The 26883-nt window shown below is 34.6% G+C and overlaps 1 protein-coding gene across 1 annotated transcript in view; it reads right to left on the bottom strand.

Moving 5' to 3' along the window:
- Positions 1 to 604: 604 nt before the first annotated feature.
- LOC150103307 (carboxypeptidase B-like) overlaps positions 605 to 26883 on the bottom strand; it is a 53373-nt gene continuing 27094 nt past the window's right edge. Inside the window, exons 2-9 of the mRNA XM_090398440.1 lie at positions 17196 to 17282; positions 17017 to 17092; positions 8793 to 8894; positions 8317 to 8526; positions 7553 to 7646; positions 4825 to 5027; positions 4151 to 4235; positions 605 to 792 (exon numbers count right to left, since the gene is read on the bottom strand). Of these exons, the coding sequence (XP_090254566.1) occupies positions 605 to 792; positions 4151 to 4235; positions 4825 to 5027; positions 7553 to 7646; positions 8317 to 8526; positions 8793 to 8894; positions 17017 to 17092; positions 17196 to 17282 (1045 nt within the window). The remainder of the gene's footprint in view (positions 793 to 4150; positions 4236 to 4824; positions 5028 to 7552; positions 7647 to 8316; positions 8527 to 8792; positions 8895 to 17016; positions 17093 to 17195; positions 17283 to 26883) is intronic.

Here is a 26883-nt window from a genome sequence, read left to right as displayed (position 1 = left end):
GCTTCAATCACGTGCAGAATACTGCGCAGTAATACTTTCTCCTGATTGGCCTATTTCACATTTGGAGCCTTTTTATCATGAAACTGAACATTTAAGTGAATTAGGAGTATTCCTTATAAGATGTCACTTTTAGAGACTTCTCGTCAACTCCCAGCCATAAAAATTATCAGGAACTTCAGGCATGGCTCCTTTTTTATTTAAATGTATAAATTCGTACATGAAGTTTTGCAGTGCAATTTTTTATAAATTTATTTCTCTTTTAAAATTTAACTCTTATCAATACTTATTGATATTTTTATAAAATATTATAAATTGAGTTTATTTTATTTTTTTACTTCTCGCTATAAATCAATGGGCGGTTTTAATATTTATTAAAACTTAATAAATGTTCTTAAATATTTATTAAGTATTTTCTCTAAAACTATTTTGTTATGTAGAGAGATAATTGGTATAACTTTTATGATTTCTAAAATTTTCAAAATGCATCAGCATTCTTCATTCTAATCTGAAAAATTAAAAATTTTGTAAGATATTCAATCATTTCAGGTACAAAAATACGAACTATAATTAAGGAGTCGACTTTAAAAAAAAAAAAAAAAGAACACTATGGATTACTCTTAATATGATTGGCTAAAGCCTTTACACCCGCAAAAGTTTCTTGAGCAGTGGGGATGATCAGTGATTTGGGCAAGAGGAAGCCGTAACGGCCTTTATCCCTAAGCTCAACTGCGAAACTGTATTTGGCTTTAGTTGCATCGTACACCCAGTCGGTAGAAGAACCAGTTGCAGGATCTGAAATAATATTTAAAAAAATAATAAAATAAAATGTTCATTAGAAATATCAGATACATAAGAACTACTACATTTAGAACAATTTTTCTACATACAAAAATTCTGTTGTGTATGTATGTATGTACGTGTTATCGTTACCAAAATGTAACTCTTATTTGATTGTTGTACCAATTTAAGATAAATAACAGATGTATTTGATTTCTCCATTTTGGAATAAGCATTCAGGATGTGTGGAGTATTAGAAAAGCAATATATATATATATATATATATATATATATATATATATATATATATATATATATATATATATATATATATATATATATATATATATATACACAGCAATCCCTCGATTAGTGCGTCTAATGCGTTCCTTAAAATAGGCGCATTAATCGAAAACGCTCTAATCGAGTATAATAACCTATGGAAAAAAGTATAATTCGTTCCTCAAATTTCTTTTTTTACCCTTGATTATTTTTATAAAAGAATTCAGGTATGTCTCAGGGTCTAATGGTCTCTAAAGAGAAAACTATGAAGCTGAAATACAATAAACCCTATTCAAAATATAAATCTATTATTCTGGGCAGGCATTCTGTTTCTTTTTTTCATAAAACTGCCTAATCTGCAAATTTTCCTGTTGCTCTCTTCACAAGAGTCGGTCTCTAAGCATTGCTACTTAAAAGTTTCGGTTGCACGAAACATATTTTAAATTTGTTTCTGTGAAATCTCTTTGGGCTTGTCAGTGATTCAATTTTCTTCTTATTCTTGAGGATTTTCCGTTGTGTATCTAAATTTAGCAGGTTGGAATCACTCAGTTTCTGAGAATGAGAATTAATTAACTTAGATTCATTTGAAAAGCCTCTAAAATCATTTGCACAATATGGAAGAATGTGCATCCAAATGGATTCCATATTGCTAGCAGTAATTTCCTTCTTCTTTGCGACTTTATAACCAGGCTGAGATTTCTCTGATTTAGCCAGAAAAGTCTTGGAAGGCATTGGCTTCCAAAAAAAAAAAAAAAGCGAGTTTCATCGACATTAAATATTTGTTGGTCACGATAGCTCCCTTCTTATGCAATTTTTTTCTTCAAATCTCTGGATAAGTGTCACCTCCTTATCAGCACTTGCAGCTTCTCTTGTGATTAAAACATCATGTAGGCTATTTCTCAAACCACTCAACATTTAACGTGGAATTCTTCTTTTCCATCTGCTTTTGATTTAACAAGGTCAGTTCTTAGCAGGATCCGTTTTTGGTTACAATCATCGATCCGTGTACAAACAAGTCTTTCTAATTCAATCATTATAATACTTTGTATTCAGCAGCTTTGCTTAAAATTGTTCTTATAGTTCATTCACCCATTTTTGTGTTCTTGTCTTATCTTTACTCTGGACTCGCCTTGTTAACTTTCTTTATTATTTCAAGTTTTTCTTCCAATGAGATTACTTTTCGAATCATTTTCACACTTTCACTTTTTTGGCTCATTAATTCTTTTACTCATGATGAAAGGTTGGGAAAATACTTTAAAATAAAATTTTTAAAAAATGTAAGAAAAATAATCGCAAAGGAGATACGAGATATGATCATTAAAATGCTATGTAATTAGCAGACGACATAAATTTTAGCGGTAAAAATTTGGAACATAGTATGCATGGCTTACATTGAAGTAGTGTGATATGCCATTAAAAATAACTTTGTAAAATATTTTAAATCAGTAACTAAATTATTTCATTCTGGTGAGTGATTTTTTTAAATAGTTAGCCATAAATATATATAGATAGAAAATTTTTAAAATCTGTGACATTTATTTTTAAGATGTATATAGGCGCATTAATCGAATTTTAGAGGCGCACTAATCGAATTTGGGTATCGAAATAAATTGACGCACTAATCGAAAACGCGCTAATCGCGGGCGCATTAATCGAGGGATTACTGTATATATATATATTGTATACGGAAAGATATCTGTTGCATTTGTGGCATTCAAGAAAAAAACAGAAGAAACAAAAATAAATAATGGGTGATATTTAATTGTACGGTTTAAATGAAGACGTTTAAAAAATAATTTGATAGGAATCCTCTTTGCTTTTCAAATTTCAGTTTAAATTTGAATGTTCATTCTCAAATTTCTTTTTTTTTCTTTTTTTTTTTTGCTAGATGGGTGAACTTTTCATATTCCCCGTTATCTGTAGAAGAAATTTTATGGATGTTGCATTAATATAGGGCTATAAACTCTGATCATGGCAGGAGGATAACAGCAATAGCCGAACATCAGTTAAAACTTCATTGGCTACAGCATTGTCATCCAATACCCTCCCTAGGTACCCATTTCAGTTGCCTCGTGCGACATAGCATGGGCTACAGTGGGACTATTCTTAACCTGGCCACTAATTAAATTTCATGTTCGTATAGATTATTATTTAAACTTCCTTTTAATCAGTAAATAAATGGTATCTTTTAATAATCACGTTTTTTATTAAAATATTTAAATAATGCACAAATTCTTATTTCATTTTTTGTTATTTTTCTTTTTCTTTTTTTTAATTTTTTCTTCTATAGTTATATCTTCAATGCAAGATACTGTAGGATCTGTTAGTAAATACACATTTAATTTACCTTTAATTTTTTTCTCTTTGAAATTTCGAAAATTTCCTTTTAATTCTGGATAGGAAAAGTTCTTAAAAGTCTTTAACTTTTAAAATTCATTGTAATTACGATTTAATTACTAACTAATACAAAGATCTTGTCAGAGGTAACTCTGACAAGACCTTTCTTTTAGTTAGCAAACTTGACTTACCTGTCTCTTTGCTTACTTGGGAAAAAAAGGATTAAAACCAAGTTTATAAAATTGCTTAGTATCTCTAACGTATAGTATGCCCAAGGTAAAAAAGTTTCTACATCTTTCTCTCATCCTGAGATTTTTATTTAATAAGGTCAAAGCACATTGTAGTAACTTGTATAGGTAAAATTTATAACTTCTGCATTACTTCAACCTTGGCATCTCAGGATCTGGCTCTCGCTGATGAGACCTGAATATAGGTCGAAACCCGTCTGGGTCTGGCTCCGAGAGGCTCTGCTTTGGAATAGGTTTTTGTCTGTCTGAGTGGGGCCACCGCTGAGATTGCGGCTCAGCCTGGTGGTAGGGTGAGCCTGTCACTGAGTGGAACAACGCTGAGTTGGGCGATCTTTCGGGATCGTCTTATTTTTAGCGCCCTCTTCACCTATACAATGGTCAAAACCGGCGCAAACTTGACTTACCTGTCTGTTTGCTTACTTGGGAAAAAGGATTAAAACCAAGTTTATAAAATTGATCGGTATCTTTAATATATATATATATATATATATATTCATACTACTTACATATGACATGCGCAATTGTTCCAATCCGATAATCTTCCCAATGAACTGATCTTATGGCATTAGCAACAACCTGCAGTGCTCTCATCTGAAATGTAATTAATATATTATTATATAAATAGAAAAATAGTATATCAATGTTTAAATTAAATCCCAACATTGTTTATTGTCAAGTATTATTTAGTGTGGGTATTAACCATTTATTTGAGAAATATAACTTTACAAAAAAGTCCATTTTAACTAAAATTGTTATGGTAATTCTGCCAATATAATGGCTCAAGAACTTATAGTACAGCAATGTAGCATGAAAGACAAGCGTTAGATAAAAATAAAAAGTTATTAGCGTGTATTTCTGGAAAATAAATCAGTTCGATGGATTGTAAGACGAGAATAAAAAATTAGTTCGGTAAGTTTGAAGGCTTAAATGTGTGTTGCTGGAGGAAAGCAAATAGAGAAGCGCCCATACGAATACCTGTAGATCGAGGCGGCTGTAACAGATGCCATTTAACTAATCATAAAAATGACGACTAAATTTCTTTAGAGATCTTTGGTCTATACATATTGATAACATTGCCGGAATGCGCAAGGAAAATATTTCAATAACAATGAGACAGACTAGATTTAAGAACTAGTAGTGCTTTCAATAAATATCACGTGATATCAAAAATCGTACTTGCCATATCATTATAGTCTTGAGGAACAGTGTAACTGTGTCCAAATGGACACATCCATAGCTGAGAAAATGAATGGAAGCTAAGGTAAGCTTTCAATCTGCTTTTTACTTGGAGTACACCATCCCGAACGGCTCTGCTTTCGGCTTCTGAAAATGCGTTTGCACCTCTGTAGATATCCGAGCACGGATCTGGACTGGTCCCTGCTCCTATGTTAAGGAAACGATTAAATAAACAAAAAGTAAATAAAAAAATAAAATACATAATTTAAGAAAGTTTAAATTTAAAAACTTAAATATAGATAACAAGAACCCTCTGCAATATGACAACTTTTTTTAATTAATTAATTAATTTTTTAAAAATTCGAATTCATGTAAACCAATCCATGGAGGAGAACTCCGATGATATGATCGAATTATGAAAATGTAATTAAATATTCTTACGTTCGAGATTTACGGTACACACACACATACCGGCTACTGAATTAGAAATCTTTATGCAGATATACATAAGCGTCACTTACGCAGTGTATATGCAAAATACTTGTTCATGTGTGGCACCACTTCTTTAGGCAACTATTTAAGAATGTTGCCGGTCAATAAACAATAGTGTTGAACACAAATGAGAAAAACAAAGGATCTTTCGTAGTTACATAAAGGACTTACTGTGGATGCACTTCTGGCTGGAGCCACGATTTTGAAAACAGCAGAGCTGAGCTGGTTTGTCAAAAGGTGAGATATCCCGGTTGTTTAATCATTGGAAAAATAACCCAAATTGCTTCTCTAAGAGCTGTAACTCTGATCCTAAGACAGTCTGTCAGGAACGAGACCGCCGTCATCTGAGAAGGCTTGTACGGACAAACAGAATTTCCTGTGTGCAGCAATTTGACTGAAGCATTCAGTGAAGGCTGTTCCCGAACCATATCTCACCGAACTATGTGCAGGGAATTGAAGAGGATGGTATGTCATTCGCATGCCTATACGGAAACCACTGGTTTCTACGAAAAAAACCGGAAAGTTCGTCTACATGGATGTCAGGAACACCGTGACTGGACACTGGAAGACTGGAAAAAAGCCATGTGGTCTGTCGAGTTACAGTATATATATGTTCTGTACCGAAGGTAGGCAGAGGGTTTGATGAGAGCCTCATGAAGTAATGAACCCAGTTTGCCTCCTAAATACACTTCAAAATTCTGGAGGTGGTGGTATGTTCTGTTGGTATGGAACGGATCCTCTGATGTTGCTGGAAGGTCGGGTGTCCTCCAAGGAATATTCGAACATTGTTTCCAATCAAGTCCATCCTGCAAAGTTGAGTTTTTTTCAGCACGTGACAGTTGTTTTATGGACGGCAATGCTTCTGTCCATCGCTCAGGAACTGTTGAGCAGTGGTTCAGCGAGCATCAGCGATTTCTACCATCTTTCCTGGACACCGCAGGGTCCGTATCTGAACATCATTGAGAATGTATTCGACGTGTTAGAAAAACAGATCAGTGGAAAGTCCTCTTACGTCAAATCTGAGCCAGTTAAAGGACTGTCTGGTGAACGCCTGATAGGTTGTTGTTGACATAGATGCAATCCAGCACCTTGTGAAATGTATGCCAAACTGCATATGTGCTGAAATTCGGGCTAAGAAGTTGAACACGGTATTAAATAAAATTTTTTAATTCAGTGGCCGATATGTGCAGTTTTAAAGTAATCCCACTCTCCTCCTAATATATTCCAATAATCAAAATCTAATCGGATTTGTGTTGGGGTGTTTACCGATGGTTTGGTGTATACACATTCACTAGAAATAAATAATAATTTTTTTTTTTTAAATAATTCTATTCAAAAGTTTATTATTTTAAAACTAATTTGACTCAGTAGTGATTGACTTTAGTATAGAGATCATTATAAAATATTAAACAAAAAACTTTTATAAGTTTTGGTTTTCAATGTACTTCATTTCTTATTAATTGCAATAGATTGTTAACTAACAATTAAGCCTTAGATGAAATAATGTACTTCATCGCACTAATAATGTATAATAAACTGCAATGTACTTATTTCGGACTGTTCATTCGTTTTGCTTTTTTTTTCTGTTGTTATTGTTGTATTTGTTCATCCTGCACAAAGGAATAATGTTCAATATTCATTCTCATTCAATGGATCGATTTTTTATTCATACGTAATATGAGGTTCTTTTCGGCGAGTAAAAAAAATCACTTTCGTCTCCACTATGCAAACCATGTTTTTTCCAGTATTCATACTAACTCATTCGAAACACGAATATCCACTGCTATTTATCTCGGATAAGAGTTTTCCTTTCATGAATCGATCGTAAATTGTCAATAAAAATAAAGATGGTAATTATTTAATTAAAACTAAATCCTCACCATAAATGAAAATACTTGAAATGAATCCATACATTAATAGGACATTATCGTGGCAAAAAAGCATTGTATTTTAAGATGAAAAGCCAAACGGCTATATTTTCTGGCGAAGTTAGTTAAATTAAGGGGATAAAAATCCTTTATTATTTTACAGCCAGTATGCGAAACTCTAAGATCGAAAACCACGATCTACGAACTACTCGTAGATCGTAGTTTTCGATCTTAGAGTTTCGCATACTGGCTGTAAAATAATAAGGGATTTTATCCCCTTAATTTAGCATTATATTTTGTTTCAATATAACAAGAAAGACTCTGTAACCAATATTGAAATCAATAATAATAATAATTTATTTTAAATATTACCTCCAAAGTGAATGTCGAAATTTCTGTTTGGATCAACCCCTTTACACCAGCTGTTCTTAGAAGATGCTACAGTGTTTTTCCTCCACATTCGATTCTGTTTCAATGAGTAATCAATGTAAATATAACGTGTAAGTGAAACTGGAAGAAAATTTAAAACAAAAAGCACACAACACATTCCTTTGCTTTTTGTTTTTTGTCCAAGGTTATAATTTTGTTCAAAGAACAATTAGAATTAAAAGACTTAAAGCATTGATATTACATTACGTTAAATAATTAATTCCTTAAAAGGATTGGCTAGATGGGCAAGCAAGAATGCTTTTCATATTCCCCGCTATCTGTAGAGGAACAGTGTAAGGATAGGGTGTTGTTAAGCTATATAAAGCTCTGATCATGGCAGGAGGGTAACAGCAATAGCCTCAGCTAGAACTTCATTGGCTTAAATTTTAAACTTAAATTTTTTTTCTTAGATTTTTATACCAATTTATATTTCCATGAAGTTTATATAAGAAATAAGTAAATATATAGAAGTAATAAAATAACACAACATAAAGTCGATATAAAAAAAAACTAAATTTCATCATGATGATTACATTATTACACATCACTTTGTAAATAAAAAAGAAATCGTCATTGTGTTAATTTTATTCACTACATTTAGTGCATGAAAGTACATCTGGACATATTTATATTCGAGCTTTTAGAATTATGAATTTTAATTGAGAATTTTTACATGCGTTTATAAATTATGCCGAAAAACTACTTACATTCGTCCATGTATACTTATAACCATCAGGGTTAATTACGGGAAATATCTGCCACTCAAAAGTGTCTACTAAGTCCTTAATCTCAGTATTATTTTTGTAACCAGACAACAGTTGATCGATAATGTAGATTGCTGTAGCAGGGGCTACCCACTCGCGACTATGAATTCCAGCATCGATGAAAATCACCGGCTTATCAGCAGCGGGACCAATCTACAAACATATTGCAAATATTAAGATTGCAGATATTATGGGGAAAGGAGTATAAAAATTCAATTGTTGGAATAATTATTACAAAATGTAATTATAAAATATTATCTCATGAATGTAATCTGTTTGTTTAATGATAATTTTGAGGGTTATATAACAGACAAGATTATTAGTTTCATGTTTAGTAAATCATCTGCACAATATATTTTATTTCAGTCGGGGTGTGACGTTTTCGTATTCTAATAAGTATTAAAAACTGTTCCACTTACTTTCACACCTCGAATTGCGTTTCCTTCAGCTGTGGTTCCAATCGTGGCGAGCGTTGCTAGGTTACCATACTTCGAACTAACACTGGAAAGGTACGTCATGATCTAAAATGGTGGAAGAATAGTCTTTATATTAAAATGAAAAAGAAGCTTGGATTAAAAGTCATTATTTTTACTGACAATCACGTCCACTTTTTCAGGAATAAAAATGATTTATTAATGTACTAATTGTATTTCATACGACTAATCGCCTGGTAGAAACATTCTCCATGTTCACCATTGATAGCACCCAAGTTAGGAGGAAAGAAATCCAGTGAATGCAGAAAGAGAGGCTTTGATGTGTGAAACCCCACGGCTTCACATACGTGTAATATGTCTTTTACGAGATCTGCTGTTATTTAAACAGATCCTAAAAAGTGGTGTTACTTATAGTCTGACTGTAAGTGTATACAAATTTGTTGGCCATTAAAAATGCCTTCTATCAATTTTGCATCACTATGGGGAACTCGTCCTTCATATACCAGACACAATCGCCATTCTTTTGTTTAAAGTGATGGCGAAATTTTCCATCAAAACGAGTTAGTGTGAGGGAAAGACAAGAGAAATGTTTCATACTTCGCAAAAAGAAGATATGGGACTTTTTTCCCCGAAAGTAAACTTCATCAAACTGGACATTTTCTTAACTATTAGGACAGCAAATGGTGTTAGCGAAATAATATCTTAAATGCTATCAGGAAGGCTAACAATGTCCAGTCCTAATCTTGCACTGTACATCCAGATTATAACTCATGACATTCTTGATTACAAGCATGAATGATTGTCTCATTCATTTTAATATCACACCTCGATAGAGAGTTTGCACAATTCAAATTCATACATTTACGAGATATCAAGCACCCTCATCTTCAAACAGAGATCAAAGTCTCACAAAATTGTGATCTTTATTCATAATTGTAAGAGCAACTTGATGCGTGACAAATGAGTAACTATTAACAACAATATCAACAATATCTAAGCACGAACATATACAAATGAATACACGCTCTTCACTGATGAGCCAAAATATTATAAGCACCCAATTAGTAGTATGTTGGGCCTCCTTCGGCAGAAGACTATTTTAAGTTCCAGTATTCTGGCAGAGTGAGGTGTCGACCGGCTGTTGCTGACTTCCACACGATCCCACAAACGTTCGATATGCTCTTCAAACTATGCTTATGCACAAGACTTATGATGCAGGCGTTGTCTTGCTGGACTTGTCCTGATCCATCTGACTACACTGTTACCATGTAGGACAATACCCGGTTAAAAACAATCCCCTGGTAAGAATTAGCTATCAAGTTTTGTTCATTGAGAGATGATAGGACCTGGTGATGTCCATGATAACAATCCCCATACCAGGACACCGACACCTATTCCTGGCTAACTGTGCAGTCTGAATGGCTGGAAACAGGCTGGTTGGTCATAATGTTTTGGCTCATGAGTGTATATTAATCTAGGAATCATGAAACTCAAGATATTATTCTCATATCTTGTGATCTATTAAGCCCTATCAAAGAAAGTAGTCTGATTTTTTTTTGATAATACAGATTATTTTGCAATAATAATCTGACAATTTTCCAATTCTCAAAGACAAACTGGAAACAATTTTGTAGACCTTATTCTGTACCACTCAGTCAGTGACCGAAGTTTAATGCAAACGAAAAAAAAAAGATTAAATGAAAATTTTCATGCATGACCAAATGGTCATGTAAATTGTCTAAAGTGTTACATAATGTTCAACAGATATGGAGGGAAGATGGAGAAATCAGTCTAATAACTTTTTGATAGGCGTATCAAAATGCTTACCAAACAAAATTCAGGCTATAAATATCTTACTTCATCATAGCTATGATAACTGTCAAAGGAAAACGGAAATCTTTCTGTAAGAGCTTGAGTGATTTGGGGATTCTCTGTGTTTTCTCGATCAATCCATCTAAAAATACAGAAAAGATTAATATCAGGGAAGTACTACAGTGAACGGACTAAATAATTAGTTGAGCTGAGAAGTAATGCAATTATAGTCAAAAACCAAATTGATTACTTGCTAATTAATCAACGATTTCGAAGTTCCATAATGAGCACATAACCTATCCTAGTGCGGGTCTTCTGATCATAATCTACAGAGTTAAAACTTAGACTGAAAACTATACTTAAGAAATATCAACAAAAAAAAAGATTTGATCCAGGAAAGTTAAAAAACTCAAGAGATAAGAAACAAATTTAAGTCAAGATCTGAATCAAGAGATAGCACTTATCAAGAACGATGACGTCATGAGGGCTGATGAATCATGGGACAAATTAAAATCTGTCTTCATAGAGAAATGTGTCAATACTTTGGGTCCTGATAGAGCAGTAAAAAAGAAAGATTGGATCACCGATGAAATTCTTTCTCTCATGAATCAACGCAGATCATATAAAAATCATAGTCTAACAAAATATAAAGAGTTTAAAAAACTTCCAACAAAATATAAAGAGTTTAAAAAACTTCCAACAAAATATAAAGAGGTTCAGAAAATTATTAAAGAGAAGATCAAAGAGGCAAAAGAAATCTGGATGAATGAAAATGTAAAGACACAGAATTTCTACAGGAAAGCATGACAATTTTAATCTACTCAAAAAGCTGAAAGAGACTTCGTGTATATTTAAGAAAAAAACAACTGTATCCTTCGCTACAAAAAGAGAGAAATAATATCCGAAAAGGATAATAAAATACAAGAATGAATGAAATATGTAGAAACACTCTTTACTGATCAGACAAAATCCAGAAAATACTCATGAACAGATGGAAGGTCCATGTATTCTAAGATCAGAGATAGAATATGCGCTGAACGCAGCTAACAATGATAAAGCTTTAGGCCCTGATAGAATATCAGCAAAAAGTAGTAACGTTATTAGAAGGTGATAACATTAGTTTTTAAATAAAGCTATTTAATAAGATCTACGATACAAGCATAATTCCTAAACACTGGTTACAGTCGACCTTCATCATGCTACCTGAAAAGCAAAGGCCAAAACTTGTAATGACTATAGAATGATCAGCGTAACGTTCTCAAAATGTTCCTGAAAATAATTAAAAAGAGAATATACAGAAAATGTGAGGCTACCATCAGTGATACGCAATTCGACTTTAGAAGTGGTTTTGGAAGAGAGAGAGAGAGAGAGAGAGAGAGAGAGAATGCTCTTTTCTGTTCTCAAATCTTATTCCAAAAATGTACTGACCAAAACAAGGAAGTATTCACTTTACCAACTTCGAGAAAGAATTTAACAAAGTCAAACACACTAAAACAATTGAATTATTAAAAAGAATTGGATTAGATGGTAAAGACATCAGGATTATCGAAAACTTATTTTGGAACCAAAAGGCATCTGTTCAAGTTGAGGACATTATTACAGCTCCATTAACATCAAACGAGGAGTAAGGCAAGGATGAGTGTTGTCGCTTCTCCTTTTAACATATACTCAGAAGCCATATTTCAAAAAATCTTAAAAGGAAGAGGAAGGAATTAATGTAAATGATGAAATCATCAATAACATCCGATATGTTGATGACACAGCTCTCTTGACTGACAATATTCAGGATCTACAAAATCTTCTGAAACTAGTGAAAGAAGAGAGTGAAAAAATGGGATTAAGAATAAATATCACCAAAACTAAATTCATGGTCACAAGCAAGAAACCAATTCTTAATTCAGCACTTTTTTAAACGGGAAACAAATAGAAAAAGTGATACAATTGAAATATCTCGGATGCTGGTTAAATGAAGAATGCAACCCAGAAATGGAAATAAAAGTTAGAATTGAAATGACAAGGAAAAACTTTTCTGCTGATGAAATCAACACTGTGTAACCGCAGTTTAAATTCAAAGGTAAAATGCTATATATGGTCTGTATTGCTGTACGGTACAGAAACTTGGACCTTGAAGACAACATGAAAAAAACACTTGAAGCCCTTGAGATGTGGTTATACAGATGAATGTTAAAAATCCCATGGACAGCAAAATTTCCAATCAAGAAGTACTTGGAACAAATGAGAAAATCACGTGAACTTTTAGATACCATAAAAGGAAGAAAAACTGAATATCTTAGTCACCTACTTCGTAATGAAAAATATAAGATACTTCAATTGATTATTAAAGGAAGATAAATGGAAGAAAAGGACAAAGAAAACGAAGAAAAACATGGCTGGCAGACATTACCCAGTGGACTGATATGAACCTTGAAAGACTATTCAGAATGGCTGAAGATTACTCAAAATTTGCCAAGGTGGTCATCTACCTCCGATAGGAGATGGCACTCCAAGAAGAAAAAGAAGAAGAAGAAGAAGCGCATTAAAAAAAATACACTCCTTTTAAGAAAACTTGGTATAAAAGTTAAATCTAATTATCTGTTTTAGTATTGACTATATAGGAATGAATGAAATTGCTTACTCTTGAAGGTTTTCTGTGTTCACTGAATAATAGATTCCTTTAAGCTTCAATTGTTCCTCTACCCTTTTAGAAATCTTCGGGTTTAACAGCAAGCTTACCTTTTCGAATAAAGCATGCGGTTCGTTCCAGAAGTCAACCTGTCAACGAAATACCGAAAAACCGCAATGTAGGTTAAAATGAAATTTTAAAAAAGTTCACCATTTTATAACTTCTTTTAGTGCCCGAAACCTACAAGGGCAGTGTATTTATATTGCATAATTAACTGTCCATATTTAAATCGTTTTAATTTAAATTATTGAACCCATAACTTAATTCGCATTAAATGGAATAGGCATTAAAAAACATTTTTGAGTTTTTACTGATTTAAATAATTCAATATAATAATAAGTAATCTTTATTTTTTAAAATTTTCTATAATTAATTTGTTATGAAAGAAATTTTCTACCTGTCATACGATAACAGAAAGAGGAAATAGGCAATCATTGTTGCTACTCGAGATAGGAATCAAAAGATGGTCATCATTTATTTGATAACATAACATATAAAATAATAACTGTCTTTTCTACATTGTGATTATGTATATATGAATGGTATCTTTTACAATCAGCAAGTTTTTATGTATAAAATTTAAAATAAAATAAGTAATTACCTTAGATTAAAACTATTTTAGTTTTTATACGTTTATTTATACCCTCTGTCCAAAAAGAAACCGAACTTTTCCGAAATAGAAGAAACTAGTGGTGCCACCTGTTGTATGTTTTTGTTGTCGAAAGCGGCAACCTTCATTAGTGTTGTGTCAACTGTTTATAACATTCATTTCATTAGAAGCCAAGTAATAGTGCCAAGAGTGACTGCGTTTTGACGAACGGTTGGAAAATGAGTTTCAAAGAGAGAGCTGCGATTGACTTTTGTATTAAACTTGGTAAACGTTTTATCGAAACGCATTAAATGATTCAAAAAGCATACGGTGATGAATGCTTATCCCGTACTCAAATTTACGAGTGGCTTAAGCGATTTCAAACTGGTTGACACGCTCGAGGACGACGAAAAACCGGGCCGTCCAAAAACTGAACTGAGCGAAGTTAACATCCAATAAGTGTGATTTCATCAAAGAAAACCCGAAATTGTCCGTGAGATTGATTGAAGATATGAATTCGGGATTCCAAAATCAACTGTGCACAACATTTTTACCCTAGAGTTTGGGCCTTCATAAATTGAATTCGCGATGTGTTCCCCACAAGTTGACCGACGACCAAACAATTTATATAATTGAACACTGCAAGGATCTCATTAAAACCGCTCGTAAGGACTCAAACTTCCTTGAAACTATCGTTACTGGTGACGAAACACGATGTTTTGAGTATGAACCCGAAACAAAGCGCCAGAGTGCTGAGTGGAGACCACCAGAAGAGAGACATTCGAAAAAAAGTCACTTGGAGAAGTCTAAAGTAAAGACAATGCTGATTTATTTCTACGATTCCAAGGGCATTCTCCACAAAGAATTCGTTCCGCCTGGCCAAAAGGTCAATGGTGAGTTTTATCTCGAAGATGAAACGATTGATAGCAAGAATTCGTCGCATACGGCATGAATATCGTAATGCAGGCAGCTGGTCACTTTTGCACGATAATGCACCAACTCATCGTTCGAACATTGTGAGACAGTTTTTGAGCAAAAACCAAGTTTGTGTGTTGGATCACTCGCCGTATTTACCTGATTTAGCACTCTGTGATTTCTTTCTCTTCCCCCGACTTCATTTGCCGATGAAAGGAAAGCAATACGACACCATTCAAAACGTTCAAGTGGCAGTAACCACGACCTTCAAGAGTATCTCAAAAACCGATATAAAAAAAAATTCATTTTACGAATTAATTGACCATGAAAAACGCTGTGTCGAAGCTGAGGGAGAATATATTGATTGAAATAAATGATTGGAATTATTATAATTGGCCTGTGTTTTATTTTCTATCAAAAGTTCGGTTTCTTTTTGGAGGGTGTATATCTGTCTTACAAGTTGATTTAAATAAAATTCTATTGTTGATAATGGAGGCGTAATGATGGTTGCATATATTTAAGAAAAAGATTCACTTTTTCGCTAACACGAGAATTTATTATCAATTTGCTACTACCAATAGCATTTTTTAAAAAAAATCTATTGTCTTAGAGACAATCTAGTTGTCTTTAAGTCTGTATTTTTTTAGTTGTCTCCATTGTCTGTATTTTAGTGCTAATTCTTCTACACTATCAAAGATTGGTAAAGGTGAATAAATCCTTGTCGATCCATGATCCAAATTCACATTAGTGATCCTTAGAAATGAGATTTCGGATACTGTGGAAGTTCAATTTAATGAATTTCTTCAAGTATTTAGAAGGCACTGGTGTAAGAATCAGAATAATAATTACACAGAATAAGAATGGTTTTGTCATGCTTTTATCTTTCGTTTTCTCTTATCTCATTATCTCAAGGAAGGTGAGCTTCTGGGAGAACTCTTTTCTTTCATCTCTTGTACCGATGACATTCCTGATAGCCTTTTGTTAGAAAGACACCAGAAAAATCCTGAATAGTACTGATCTCAACAAGTCTTTTTGAAGATCAACAAAATGTACTCCTCGACAAAATGTCCTCCAAATCTGTGTTCCAGATTTAAAATCCTTTTATATCTTGTTTACAATCTTATTATTTAGCGTCGGCCCCTACAACATGGAATTAAGCTTATATTCAACATATTCCACCAAAGAGTCTGTCACCAAAGTATTGTTTTATTGCCAATCGCCTCAATTCACTCGAAAACAGTGAAGAAGTCCATCGACAGCCAATTTCTTTATTACATAAAGACTCGTCAATTAATTAATGATCATCCACGGTAGAACTTCTAATCGAACTAGCAATCTTTTGAAAAAAAAAAAAAAACTATAAGAAGGTTTAGAGAAATTTATGTGATTGCACGACATTTCCAGCATCTGCGATCGGTTCTGCTATATAAACTTATTCAGAAAGCTACTATCTTATGGTCGTAACCTAACCTTTGAAATCGAGTCTTCAGATTCTTCTTTCTCAAGTGTCACATTGGATGACTTTCTCTCATCCGATTTTCTATTTTAGAAAAAAATACCGAAGCTAAGCTAAAATCTTTTGCCCCAATGACCGTAACTTCTTTCGTCCTCTTTATTTGCCAACTCATCTGACAAACCAAGATGACCTTCCATCTTAGTGTTCAAACATTCCACACTACAAGTTCTACAAGTAATTTCTTAAATACTGATTTCTTTGTTATATGTCAGTGAGGGTAGGGAACATATTGACATCTTCCCTTTACTCTTAATAATACCTGAATCTCTAGACAGATTTTTCTACTTTCTTAGGTTGACTTCATCTTTCCTAGCAGAATACACCCATAGCCTCCTCCTCAACCCTATATTCCTTTTCCCGTTTAAAACATTACTTCTGTCCTATACAAGTTCCAAAACTGTATAAATCCTAAATCTGTCCAACTTTAGAATACTGTTTCCACATTTGGGATAGAACCAGAAACATCCATAAATGCGTGACGTTATCCATAAGAATGTAATTCGGTTAAAAGATGACCTTCCATCTTATATTCACTCCAATCACAAGTCTAATGAACTATCAGACCAAACAGACAGTTATTTGTGAAAAATGGGCGTTGTCGGCTTAACTCATAAAATGAACATAGTTTTTTCGTGAAATTTAAAAAGATTAAACTATTCTTAACAAAAGAAGATTAATAGAAAATTCTGCTTACTTCGTTATCCTTTCTGAGCTCTTGAAGTATTTTCAATTCATTATCGTTACTAGCAAAAGCCCCAATCAGTTTATGTCTGAAAAACAGAGTAGTTAATTTAAATTGAATACAATATTAAATTCAGTTTAATATTTTTTTCTGAATATATTAAACTAATTATTAAGGTTTCAGTAACTTACCCTGTGAAATTCTCTCTAGCGTATATCCTTAAAATCATCACCAAAAGAAGAATGTACGAAATATTTTCCATGATATTTACTTTTTTCCTAAATTAAAAGCAAAAAAATAATTATAAAGAAATAAAATATGAAGGCATTTATAAAATAACATTTTATAAAAAATAGATCATTTTAAATTAAATAGTATTTTAGCAAAAATTAATAAGATTTAGAAACACCTTTTTGTATTTTGCATTTCATTATTGACATTAAAAGAACATCGTTCTATTTTAATATTGATTACCTCCTCTTTGAGAGTTAGTCTTTCCTGCAATCTTCAGCAGTGAATTCTGATGATTACGATTATGCTTTTGCCTAGTGTGTGCTTGTTGATTATGATCTCGAAAAAATGATATTATAGATATGTTAATGTGAAAATAGATATTATACTCTAGTTTTGATCTCTCCTGTAGCGTCAGCAGCGTGCTCGTTCAGCAGAGCAGGTAAGACTTGTTTTCGGTAACGCAGTATTTCCGGTAGCGGTCAGAAGGGACAAGGCAGGTCTTGTCCCCCACATTAAAGCTTTCGTCTTGACATGGATTTTCCTTTTGACAATCTGAGTTTTAAAGACGTTTTGGCTCTTTTCAGGTATTTAGGCAACACAAAATGGCCCGACAAAATCGGAAAACGCCAGGTTCTTGAAGTGGAGACAGAGGACCTCCAGCCCTCTGAACCTCCTCCCTCTTCACATGTCAACGCCAGCGAACCAGCAACAACAACTGAAGACATCCCTAATTCAAACTCCAGTGGCTTTCAGGAGGTCAGAAGGAAGAAGAGAAAGAAAAAGTCCCCCGCAGCAGATCCTGAAATAATACCCCAGCCCTTGGAAAGTACAGCTCCAATGGACACAACAGCACTACCTGATGAAGAAAGTGCGACGAACTCAGGGGCACAGCCCAAAGAAAGGATTCCTCCAGTTATTCTAAGATCGAAAGAAAAATGGTCATCAATCGTGGAGACAATGAAGAACAGCAACATCAAATTTATATCAGCTAAGAACACAGATGATGGAATCCGAATTCAACCAGAAAGGGCGTTGGAGTACCGCCGGATCACCAGACTTATGGACGAGCTGAATGTCCCATATCACACATCTCAACTCAAGAGTGAACAAAACCTAAGAGTAGTCATCAGAGGTCTGGCAGAAACCATTACATCTGATGAAATAGCTACTGACCTCAGATCACAAGGCCTTGAACCAATTAAGATCTCGCGCATGTACCGCGCAGACAAGCGCCCCATGCCTCTGGTCTTAGTGGAGATCAGTAAAGACCACAGAGAAATTTACGACCTTAAGATAGTCTGCAGCTTAGCCATCAAGACTGAACCACTCCGAAGAAAGGCATGCACAAAAGCTCTGTAAAGCAGATTACAGGTGTGTAAAGTGCGGTGACAGCCATCCCTCGCACACTTGCACAAAACCACGATCTACACCTGCTAAATGCGCGAATTGTGGCGGCCCACATCCAACTGTAAGGGCGGGCTAACGCCGCTCTTGTCTTCTGTTCTTCTACAGAAGACAAGAGCGGCGTTAGCCCCGCCCACTCAGAATCAAGCCATGAAAGCTGCGCCAGATTTCACAGCACGGAGTGTTACAGCCAATAAAACTTTCGCTTCTGCGGTTTCTCCGCGAATTTTACCCGAAGCTTCGGCAGCTTATAGCCAAAACTCTGCACTGATTCTTGATGCCTCACTAGGGGAGATGCTAACAGCCTTTAGCAAAATGAATCCCAGCCAAGCCGACACCAACAAATTCCTCAGGAATACCCAAGTCATCTTCTCCATGATCAACAAGTGACATGCTCTTCTGCATCTCGATGCTGATATCCCAGATATTTCCACATTGCTCCGTAACACTACTTATTCACCTAAGCGGCTTTTCATCCCAAGCAACTCATCCAGGAGTTTTCTAAGCGCCCGAAAGCTGATCTGCTTTTCGGTTCAGGCCGCTTCCGCATTGACCTGAATAAGGTGAGCCCAGTGCTCGTTAATCTTTAACACAAATCTATTTCCTAGCGATGAAGGGATAATAATCCATGGGATTAAGGTCCATGAAGCCACAGAAGTTAACAGTAACATTTTAATATTGACATTAAATTGACATTAAAAAAAACGATCGGATAGTTCTATTCTGATAATGCGTAAGAGTTGCATCACGTGATATTTTGTTAGCGCCACAGTGACAGTGTTAATTACTGCTGTTGATAGGATATCAAGTCTTAAGCTTAATGTCAAATTCAGTCGATCTGTAATCTCTCTTTCTATTAAATACCCTTTTTATCTACTTAACATGTCACGGTACACTATTTTTGGAAAAGTCGGCAATCTAATCCGAAACTTCTTAAAGGTTTACCGCTATGAACGCTATCGTCCTTTATAGACTTATTTCGCTGAAATAAATGAAATTGAGTAATATGCAAAGAAAATATTAACTTTTTAATGACAATTAACGTTGTCATTAAAAAGTTAAACGTTGTAATAATCTTTGTACTAACTCTAATTTAATAAATATTACTAGGAGAAAATCTTATTATTCGAGATTCAAACCGTTGGTCGATAAAAACATCGATAATTATATCAATAAATCAGAATTTATAATAAATATAAAGTCATTAGGTATTGGATGACTGTAGTGCTCCTGTTATAATTTTATAATATAATCTTATTATGAATTCTATTAATTTCTTATGGCATTAATTAAAATTTCTTATTTATGTCATTTATAATTATGCTGAAATTATACTTTCAGTATTTCGCGAAAAGAATATTAGCATCTTGAAGATTTAGCTAAATAAATAATTTTCAAAAAAGAATTATCAACTTTTTACCATTATACTATACAACACTGAAAAACTAGCATGTTTCAGTCATAAAATTATAAATTAGAGATTTTACAGAGTAAAAAAAAAAAATAATAATAATAATCCTGAGAATTCAAGCCTTGAAAAACCGAAGATTTATTCTATAGCTCCAGAAAATATAGCTCTCGTGCATGAATATATAGATATATTGCTGAGATTATCCCACAGGCGATATATTTTGTATCTAAAACATACAAATAAGTCTTAAAACCTTGACTCTTATATACTCGTATATAAACATACGTATTCTGCTTTATTAACAGATCGATATCTTTACTGCAGTTAACCCCAATTAAACTGCAATAACAGCAGGAAGAGAATGCGACTTTTTTACTATTAAAATATCATTATAAATGCCAAATTTTAAGATTGAACTATATTCTTTGAAGCAAATGCAATTGCCTATGCATGAAAGACCTGTTTCATGCATAATATATAAACCAAATCGTTTATATATGCATGAAAGTTTTATATAATTCAAATAATTTTTTTTGAAGTTTATATATGCATTCATCACACAATAGTTTCTTTTGAAACATAAACAGGAAAACCTCGCTTAACATGAATTCGATATGCGCGATTGAGTGAAATGATACTATTTCCAGCTTTAATCGAGTGATTAATCAGTTAACACGATTTTTGACGTTATGCGAATTTTTGCGTTACTCGAAATTTTTTGTCGCCAATCTGCAGCGAGCGGAAAAGCTGGAAGTCATTAAGAGATATGAAAGTGGCGCTGGTAATACAATGATTGTGAGAGACCCGGGATACAGTAAGTCCATAGGTTAGACTATATTAAATAACGGCAAAGATTACAAAGAACAAGGGAAAGTTGCTACTGCTTCTTTAAGCATGCAGATTACCCAAAACAGAAGCCATTTATTGATCGAGATGGAGCGTCTTCTGTCACCAGGTTTGAGGATTATAACCAAAAAAGAATACCTCTTTTTAAAGATGTATTCTTTTTTTTTTTGTACAGGAAATATTCCGGCAAAAACTCTCAATATTTTTACCTCATTGAAAGAAACCAAATTTCAAGAGGAATGTGAAAGCTTTATTGCGATTTAGAATGGTTTGACCGTTTTAAAAATCGAACTAGACTACAGACATAAGAATAACTGGGGAATCTGCTAATGTTGCTTCTGTGGCCAAGTTTCCTGAAGAATTTCAAAGGATAATTCAGAAGGGTAATTGTGACGATCGGTAAATATTCAACATCGACGAAACTGGTCTCTTTTAAACGCGTATGCCAACCAAAACTTTTCTAGCTAAACCTGAAGCATCTCAATGAGGATACAAAGTATCTAAAGATCGTTTTTACGCTTTTATTAGAAGAAAATGCAGAAAGCGACTTTAAACTCAAGTCTATGTGAGTTTATCGTGCCCAAAATCCAAGATCTAACATTATTGAAGAAATCTTTTTTTTTCCAATAGGAAAAAAAAAACTTGGATTTAGTGAACTGGATAATGAAGATGTGAGAAACTTACTCGATTCTCATTCAGAACAGTTAAGCGAGAATGATCTCCTTCAACTAGAAGAACAGCGTGTGCATATGAAGAAGAAGATAAGGAGCGCGAACAAGAAGAGAATGTTACGACTAAGAAGCTACCTGTAAAAGAACTTGAGCTAGTTTTCAATCCCATTGGGCTTGCTAAGGAAATTTTGTTTGATGCTGATCCTGATATGGAATGAAGATTCGACGTCCGCCGAAATCTTGATAAAGCGATCGTCGGCTATCTCAAATTACATCACAAAATGACAAAGTGAAGCACTATTCAAACATCTTTACTTGATTTTATATATATATATATATATATATTTGTTTTAAAAAAAAGAATTGAATGACATAAACGAGAGCAAAGGGAAAAGGCTTAATAGTATCACACGAACAGTGGCATCTTTTTACAGCCTACTTCAGGTGTTTTCATAAAAGAAAAGAAAAAAAACATCAGTTTTTTTTCTTTTCTTTTATGAAATGGGGATTATAGATCAATCAGTTCCTCTCTGATTGATCTATAATCCCCATTCATCTGTCCACAACAACTTTTTTTTGTAATCCCCATTTATCTGCCCGCAACCATTAAGCTCCGCCCACAACAACGTTTATCTTTCATCCCCACTAATCTGCCCACGACAAACTACGACTACACTCTGGTTTTCGACATGCGACATCCGGGTTAGTTTAGGTTAGGTTAGGTTAGTTTATAATGATTTCTGATTTCTGATTTCATTGAGTGCAAAAGAAGTACTTTCCTTACGTTTTTCATTATAAACTAACCTAAGCTGTTATAATTTCTATTGAGAATGAAAACCTATAAACATGTTTTTATTATATTTACCAGACTCCTCTAGGAATTATTCACTTTAACCGGTTAAAGTGATTAATTATCGTAAATTATTCACTTTAACTGGTAATTATTAATTACCAGTTAAAGTGAATAATTTACGGATTTATGCCGTAATTTATTCACTTTATGCCGGATTTATCACTTTAACCGTAACATATATATGATGAACACTCATAAAGAAGCACTTGCTGGTTTTCGATTTCCTAATGGTCAAACTAGACACTTACCTAGATACGCTGGTTGAATTTAAAAATATAAAAACTGAATGGCAACAATGAAAACCGCATGTTTGGTAGACGTCGTACATATAATGTTGCATGTACAATCTTGAGTTTACCGGGTAGTTAAGAACGCATTACACTGTACTTCTGTCTACTACTTGAAAAGTTGTCTCTAAACTGTTAAAATTACTTCATTGGATAAACTAGACAATATCATTTTCTGGAACCTTAAAAGTATAACTTATTTTACTTATACTTAATTAATACTGCTAATTGGCAGGTTGGGGAAAATAATTTTCGCATTAATTTCTTTTGGTACACACGTTTGGTGGTACTGAAGTCTAATGTAACACATCACAAGTAATATTATTTAATAAATCACGCTACAGTACTAGAAGTAATTTACTGCATTGCAAAGAATCTTTGTGATGATCAGAATTATTCATTTCAGAATTATTCTGAAAGGAATTAAAATCGACGAATAAAATGTCGGTGAGAGATAATTTATAACATTTTGGGTTAATATCATCGATATGAGCATCCATAAGATTTTTCTTGGGATGGAGAAATGCACAATACACAGGAAGTACAATGTAATACCTTCTTAAACTACACGGTAAACTCAAGACAAGATTGTATATGCATCATTATATACGACGTATACAGACGACAGTTTTTCTTATTATTCATAGAGAATTTTATAAACAACCATCATAACATTTAGAATTGATTCTGGATTTTTCTTAAGAGCGTTGAAAATACAAATTTATCGAGAGTATAATTCAAAACTTTTTAGTGTTATTGTTCTTGAAAACAAGGTGTTCTACATTTTAAGTTCCAATTTTAATCATCTGATGAGGAAGAAAGAAGGAAGTAGAATAGAATAAACATCAATAAAGCAAAGAAAATCTATACAGAAATATTTAAAATTTAATTTGTCTTAAAACTTTTAGTATTTTAAGTAATTACTAAGTACGTCATTGTTTTTTTTTATATGTATTAGCTACACCATATAATAGTTTGCATATTAGGAATATTTCAGATTTAACTAACTTAAAGTGTGTTTGTAGAGAACGAAAGTCCTTTTCAGGACTTCCAGGGTAACGGATGGCAATTCTGTAGCCAAAAAAGTTTTAACTGAGGCTCGGCTATTGCCGTTACCCAGCCGTGACTGGAGCCTTTAGCTCAATAACACCCCATCCACACAGATTTTCTTCATTCCGATGACGGGATAAAGAGTCAAGGACTCAGTCCATCGCCCAGTTCTTTTAAGAACTTTAAGTGTATTTGTAGAAAATGAAGTGGCTTTTGATGTGAACGGACGTATTTTTTAGACTGAGCCTGATTAGTGTGTTTACAAGATTTTTCACGAAACGCGCATTGCACTGGCGCAGACACAGTTTGTTTCCTACTGTCTCCCCCTCTGCATGAAACATGCAAGAGGTCTAATGGCCAGCAAGCCCCACCCGCAATGAGGACCAGTGGTGGATTTTTGGTTTTAATTAGGGAGAAAAGATTTCAATCTGTGGCCAAGTGATTTCGTGACACTCCTTTTCCCTACTATAGGATAGTTAGTTGTATTTCATTGCTGGTAGACACCTGAGTGTGTCTACGGGATTTGCTAGTGGACCGTCAAAAGTCCACAGGATTATCTGTAACCTGCTCGGGACACCTGAACAATCTACTCTTTCTCCATCTGTGTCTTTACACATTTCTAAATTATTGTTGTCATGGCAAAACTTCTGAATGAGGCCAAATTCGAGGAAGTTATACAAGGAATTCCTCAGACTAGGAAAGCTGCTGAGTTATAATTGCCCGGAAAAGTCAAGCTCTTTGACACTCCCCCCCCCCCACAGCAGTCACAGAGGACAATATGGATGGCATAAGTGAAGAGCCCATAACTCTGACGCAATCAGATTTTGCACACTCCCTAAGTATGGAAGATGTTACATCCCACGACAGCAGTTATCAGACCTTGGAAACAGATACAGAATTACAAATGGTCAAAAAAAAAAAAGAAGAGAAAAATCTCACCAATATTGAAGAACCCAAAACAACAGGCATAGAAGCATGCAATGGTCCTAAAGAAAAGATACCACCAGTCATCTTAAGGGATAAGGAAAAATAGATCCCAGTCTCGTCAGCCCTCAGAGAACAAAACATCTCATTCTCGTGGGCCAAAAACTCAGATGAGGGAGTTAAAATGCACCCACTACTGTCATCGATTACAGATAGATGACCAGATTTATGGCAATGCTAATGTCCCATACCACACCTTCACTTTACCCAGCGAAAAGAACCTGAGGGTGGTTCTACGTGGGATAGCTGAAGGTAATACCCCTGAAGATGTGAGCAATGATCTCTCCAGACAGGGCCTGTCCCTAGTAAAAGTGAGCAGGATGCTCAAATCAGATAAAAGTGTAAAGTGGAAATAAGCAACACACAAAAGCAGATCTATGAACTGACAGTAGTATGTGGACTCAAGATTTCAACTGAGCCTCTTAGGAAATGAACATCTACAGGTCAGTGTCATAGATGCCAAAGGTTTCGACATGCACAAAAATTATGTAAGGCAGCCTTCAAGTGCTTGAAGTGCGGCGAGGGACTCCAGACCATCACATGCACCAAGCCACACTCACCTCCAGCCTGCTGTGCAAACTGCAGAGGACCTCACCCCGCCAACTACAAAGGATGCCTTTCCAATCCAAAAAATCGAGGATCAACAAGTCAATCTTGCTCCTCCACATAACAATGTTTTAAGCAACCAAGCAGATCGTCCACCAGTCCGAAACACCTCGCCGTCAACCTCACAGGAAGGAACAACCATGACCAAAACATATGCTGAGGCTGCAAGAAATAAGCCTCCTACATCTCTCGAGCTAAAAAAGCTCTAACATAACATTAGTTTTAACATCCTCACTTGCCACCATGCTGCAGGAATTCAGCAAGACATGCCCCTCACCATCTTCCAGAAAGAGATTCCTGCAAGGCACTCAAACCATTATAACAGCCATCTGTCGTGATTAAAAAAATTAAACCGAAAGATCTTAAGATAATGGTATGGAATGCAAATGGATTGATGAACAAGGTCTTGGAACTTTAAGAATTTGCGACTCGTCTCAGTGCTGATATCATCTTGATTGGTGAAACACACCTAAGACCAGCTAATAACCCGAAAATCGGAGGATACACTATGTATAGAAACGACAGAATTGGCACAAGAAGTGGAGGCACAGCCATATATTAAGAGTTATTTGAATTATAATACAACAGACAAGCCCCAAACAGTAAACTTGGAGGTGACTGAAGTGGAGGTACCTGTAATGTTGGGAGTCTCAAGATCTATGCTGCTTATAATCCTCCGAGCATTCCTCTGCTGACAACAGATCTGGACTCCATACTAGGTCCAAATGACTCCATAATAATAGCAGGAGACCTCAACTCAGAACACATAGCTCGGCACAGCTCTTCAAATAACACCAAAGACCACACACTATTCAACTTTGCAAGCTCAACTCTGTTGTTGTGGCCGGTCCTACCGAGTCCACCCACTTCAGCCTTTCAGGCAGCTCGGATGTGCTAGACATTGTCATCTTTAAAAATATAAGATACCAATTCAAATTGGAATTAGTTAACGAATTATCTTCTGACCACAATCCCATAGTGCTTAATCTAGGTTCATCAGATCAATTCTCTCCTCTGCACACATTCATACCATGGGACAAGTTAGCCAAGGTTCTTCCCGATCATATTGGTCCGGTGCCCAACATCAGTAAAAAGGAAGAGATAGACTCAGCAGTAAATAACCTAACTCTACAAATTCAGAAAGCAATAGAATCAGTCAGACAATCCACTGTCTTCCACCAAACCAACCGTATCCCTGAAGAAATCATGGAGCAAATCAGAGCACAAAATAGAGCCGGAAAGAGATACCACAATACCAGAGCCCCACAAGACAAAACAGTATTGAACAATCTAAACAGGCAGATCCGGGAAGCTATTCAAAAACACAGAAATCATCAATGGGAAACCAAATTGGCTAACATCAATACTGAAGATCATTCGGTATGGAAATTCTTAAGAGCAATCCGCACCAAAAACCAACTCATACCTCCTATACAAACCAAGAAAGGGACACTTCACAAAGATGAAGAGAAAGCTGAAGCACTAGTAGACAACCTTGAATCTCAGCTCATTCCATCTTATACAAATCTAAAT

The sequence above is a fragment of the Typopeltis vanoorti genome, chromosome 9, assembly GCF_054136105.1.
Source record: "Typopeltis vanoorti isolate ZY-2024b chromosome 9, IOZ_Tvanoo_1.0, whole genome shotgun sequence".
Classification (NCBI taxonomy): Eukaryota; Metazoa; Arthropoda; class Arachnida; order Uropygi; family Thelyphonidae; genus Typopeltis; species Typopeltis vanoorti.
This window is presented reverse-complemented; position numbering and strand designations above follow the sequence as displayed.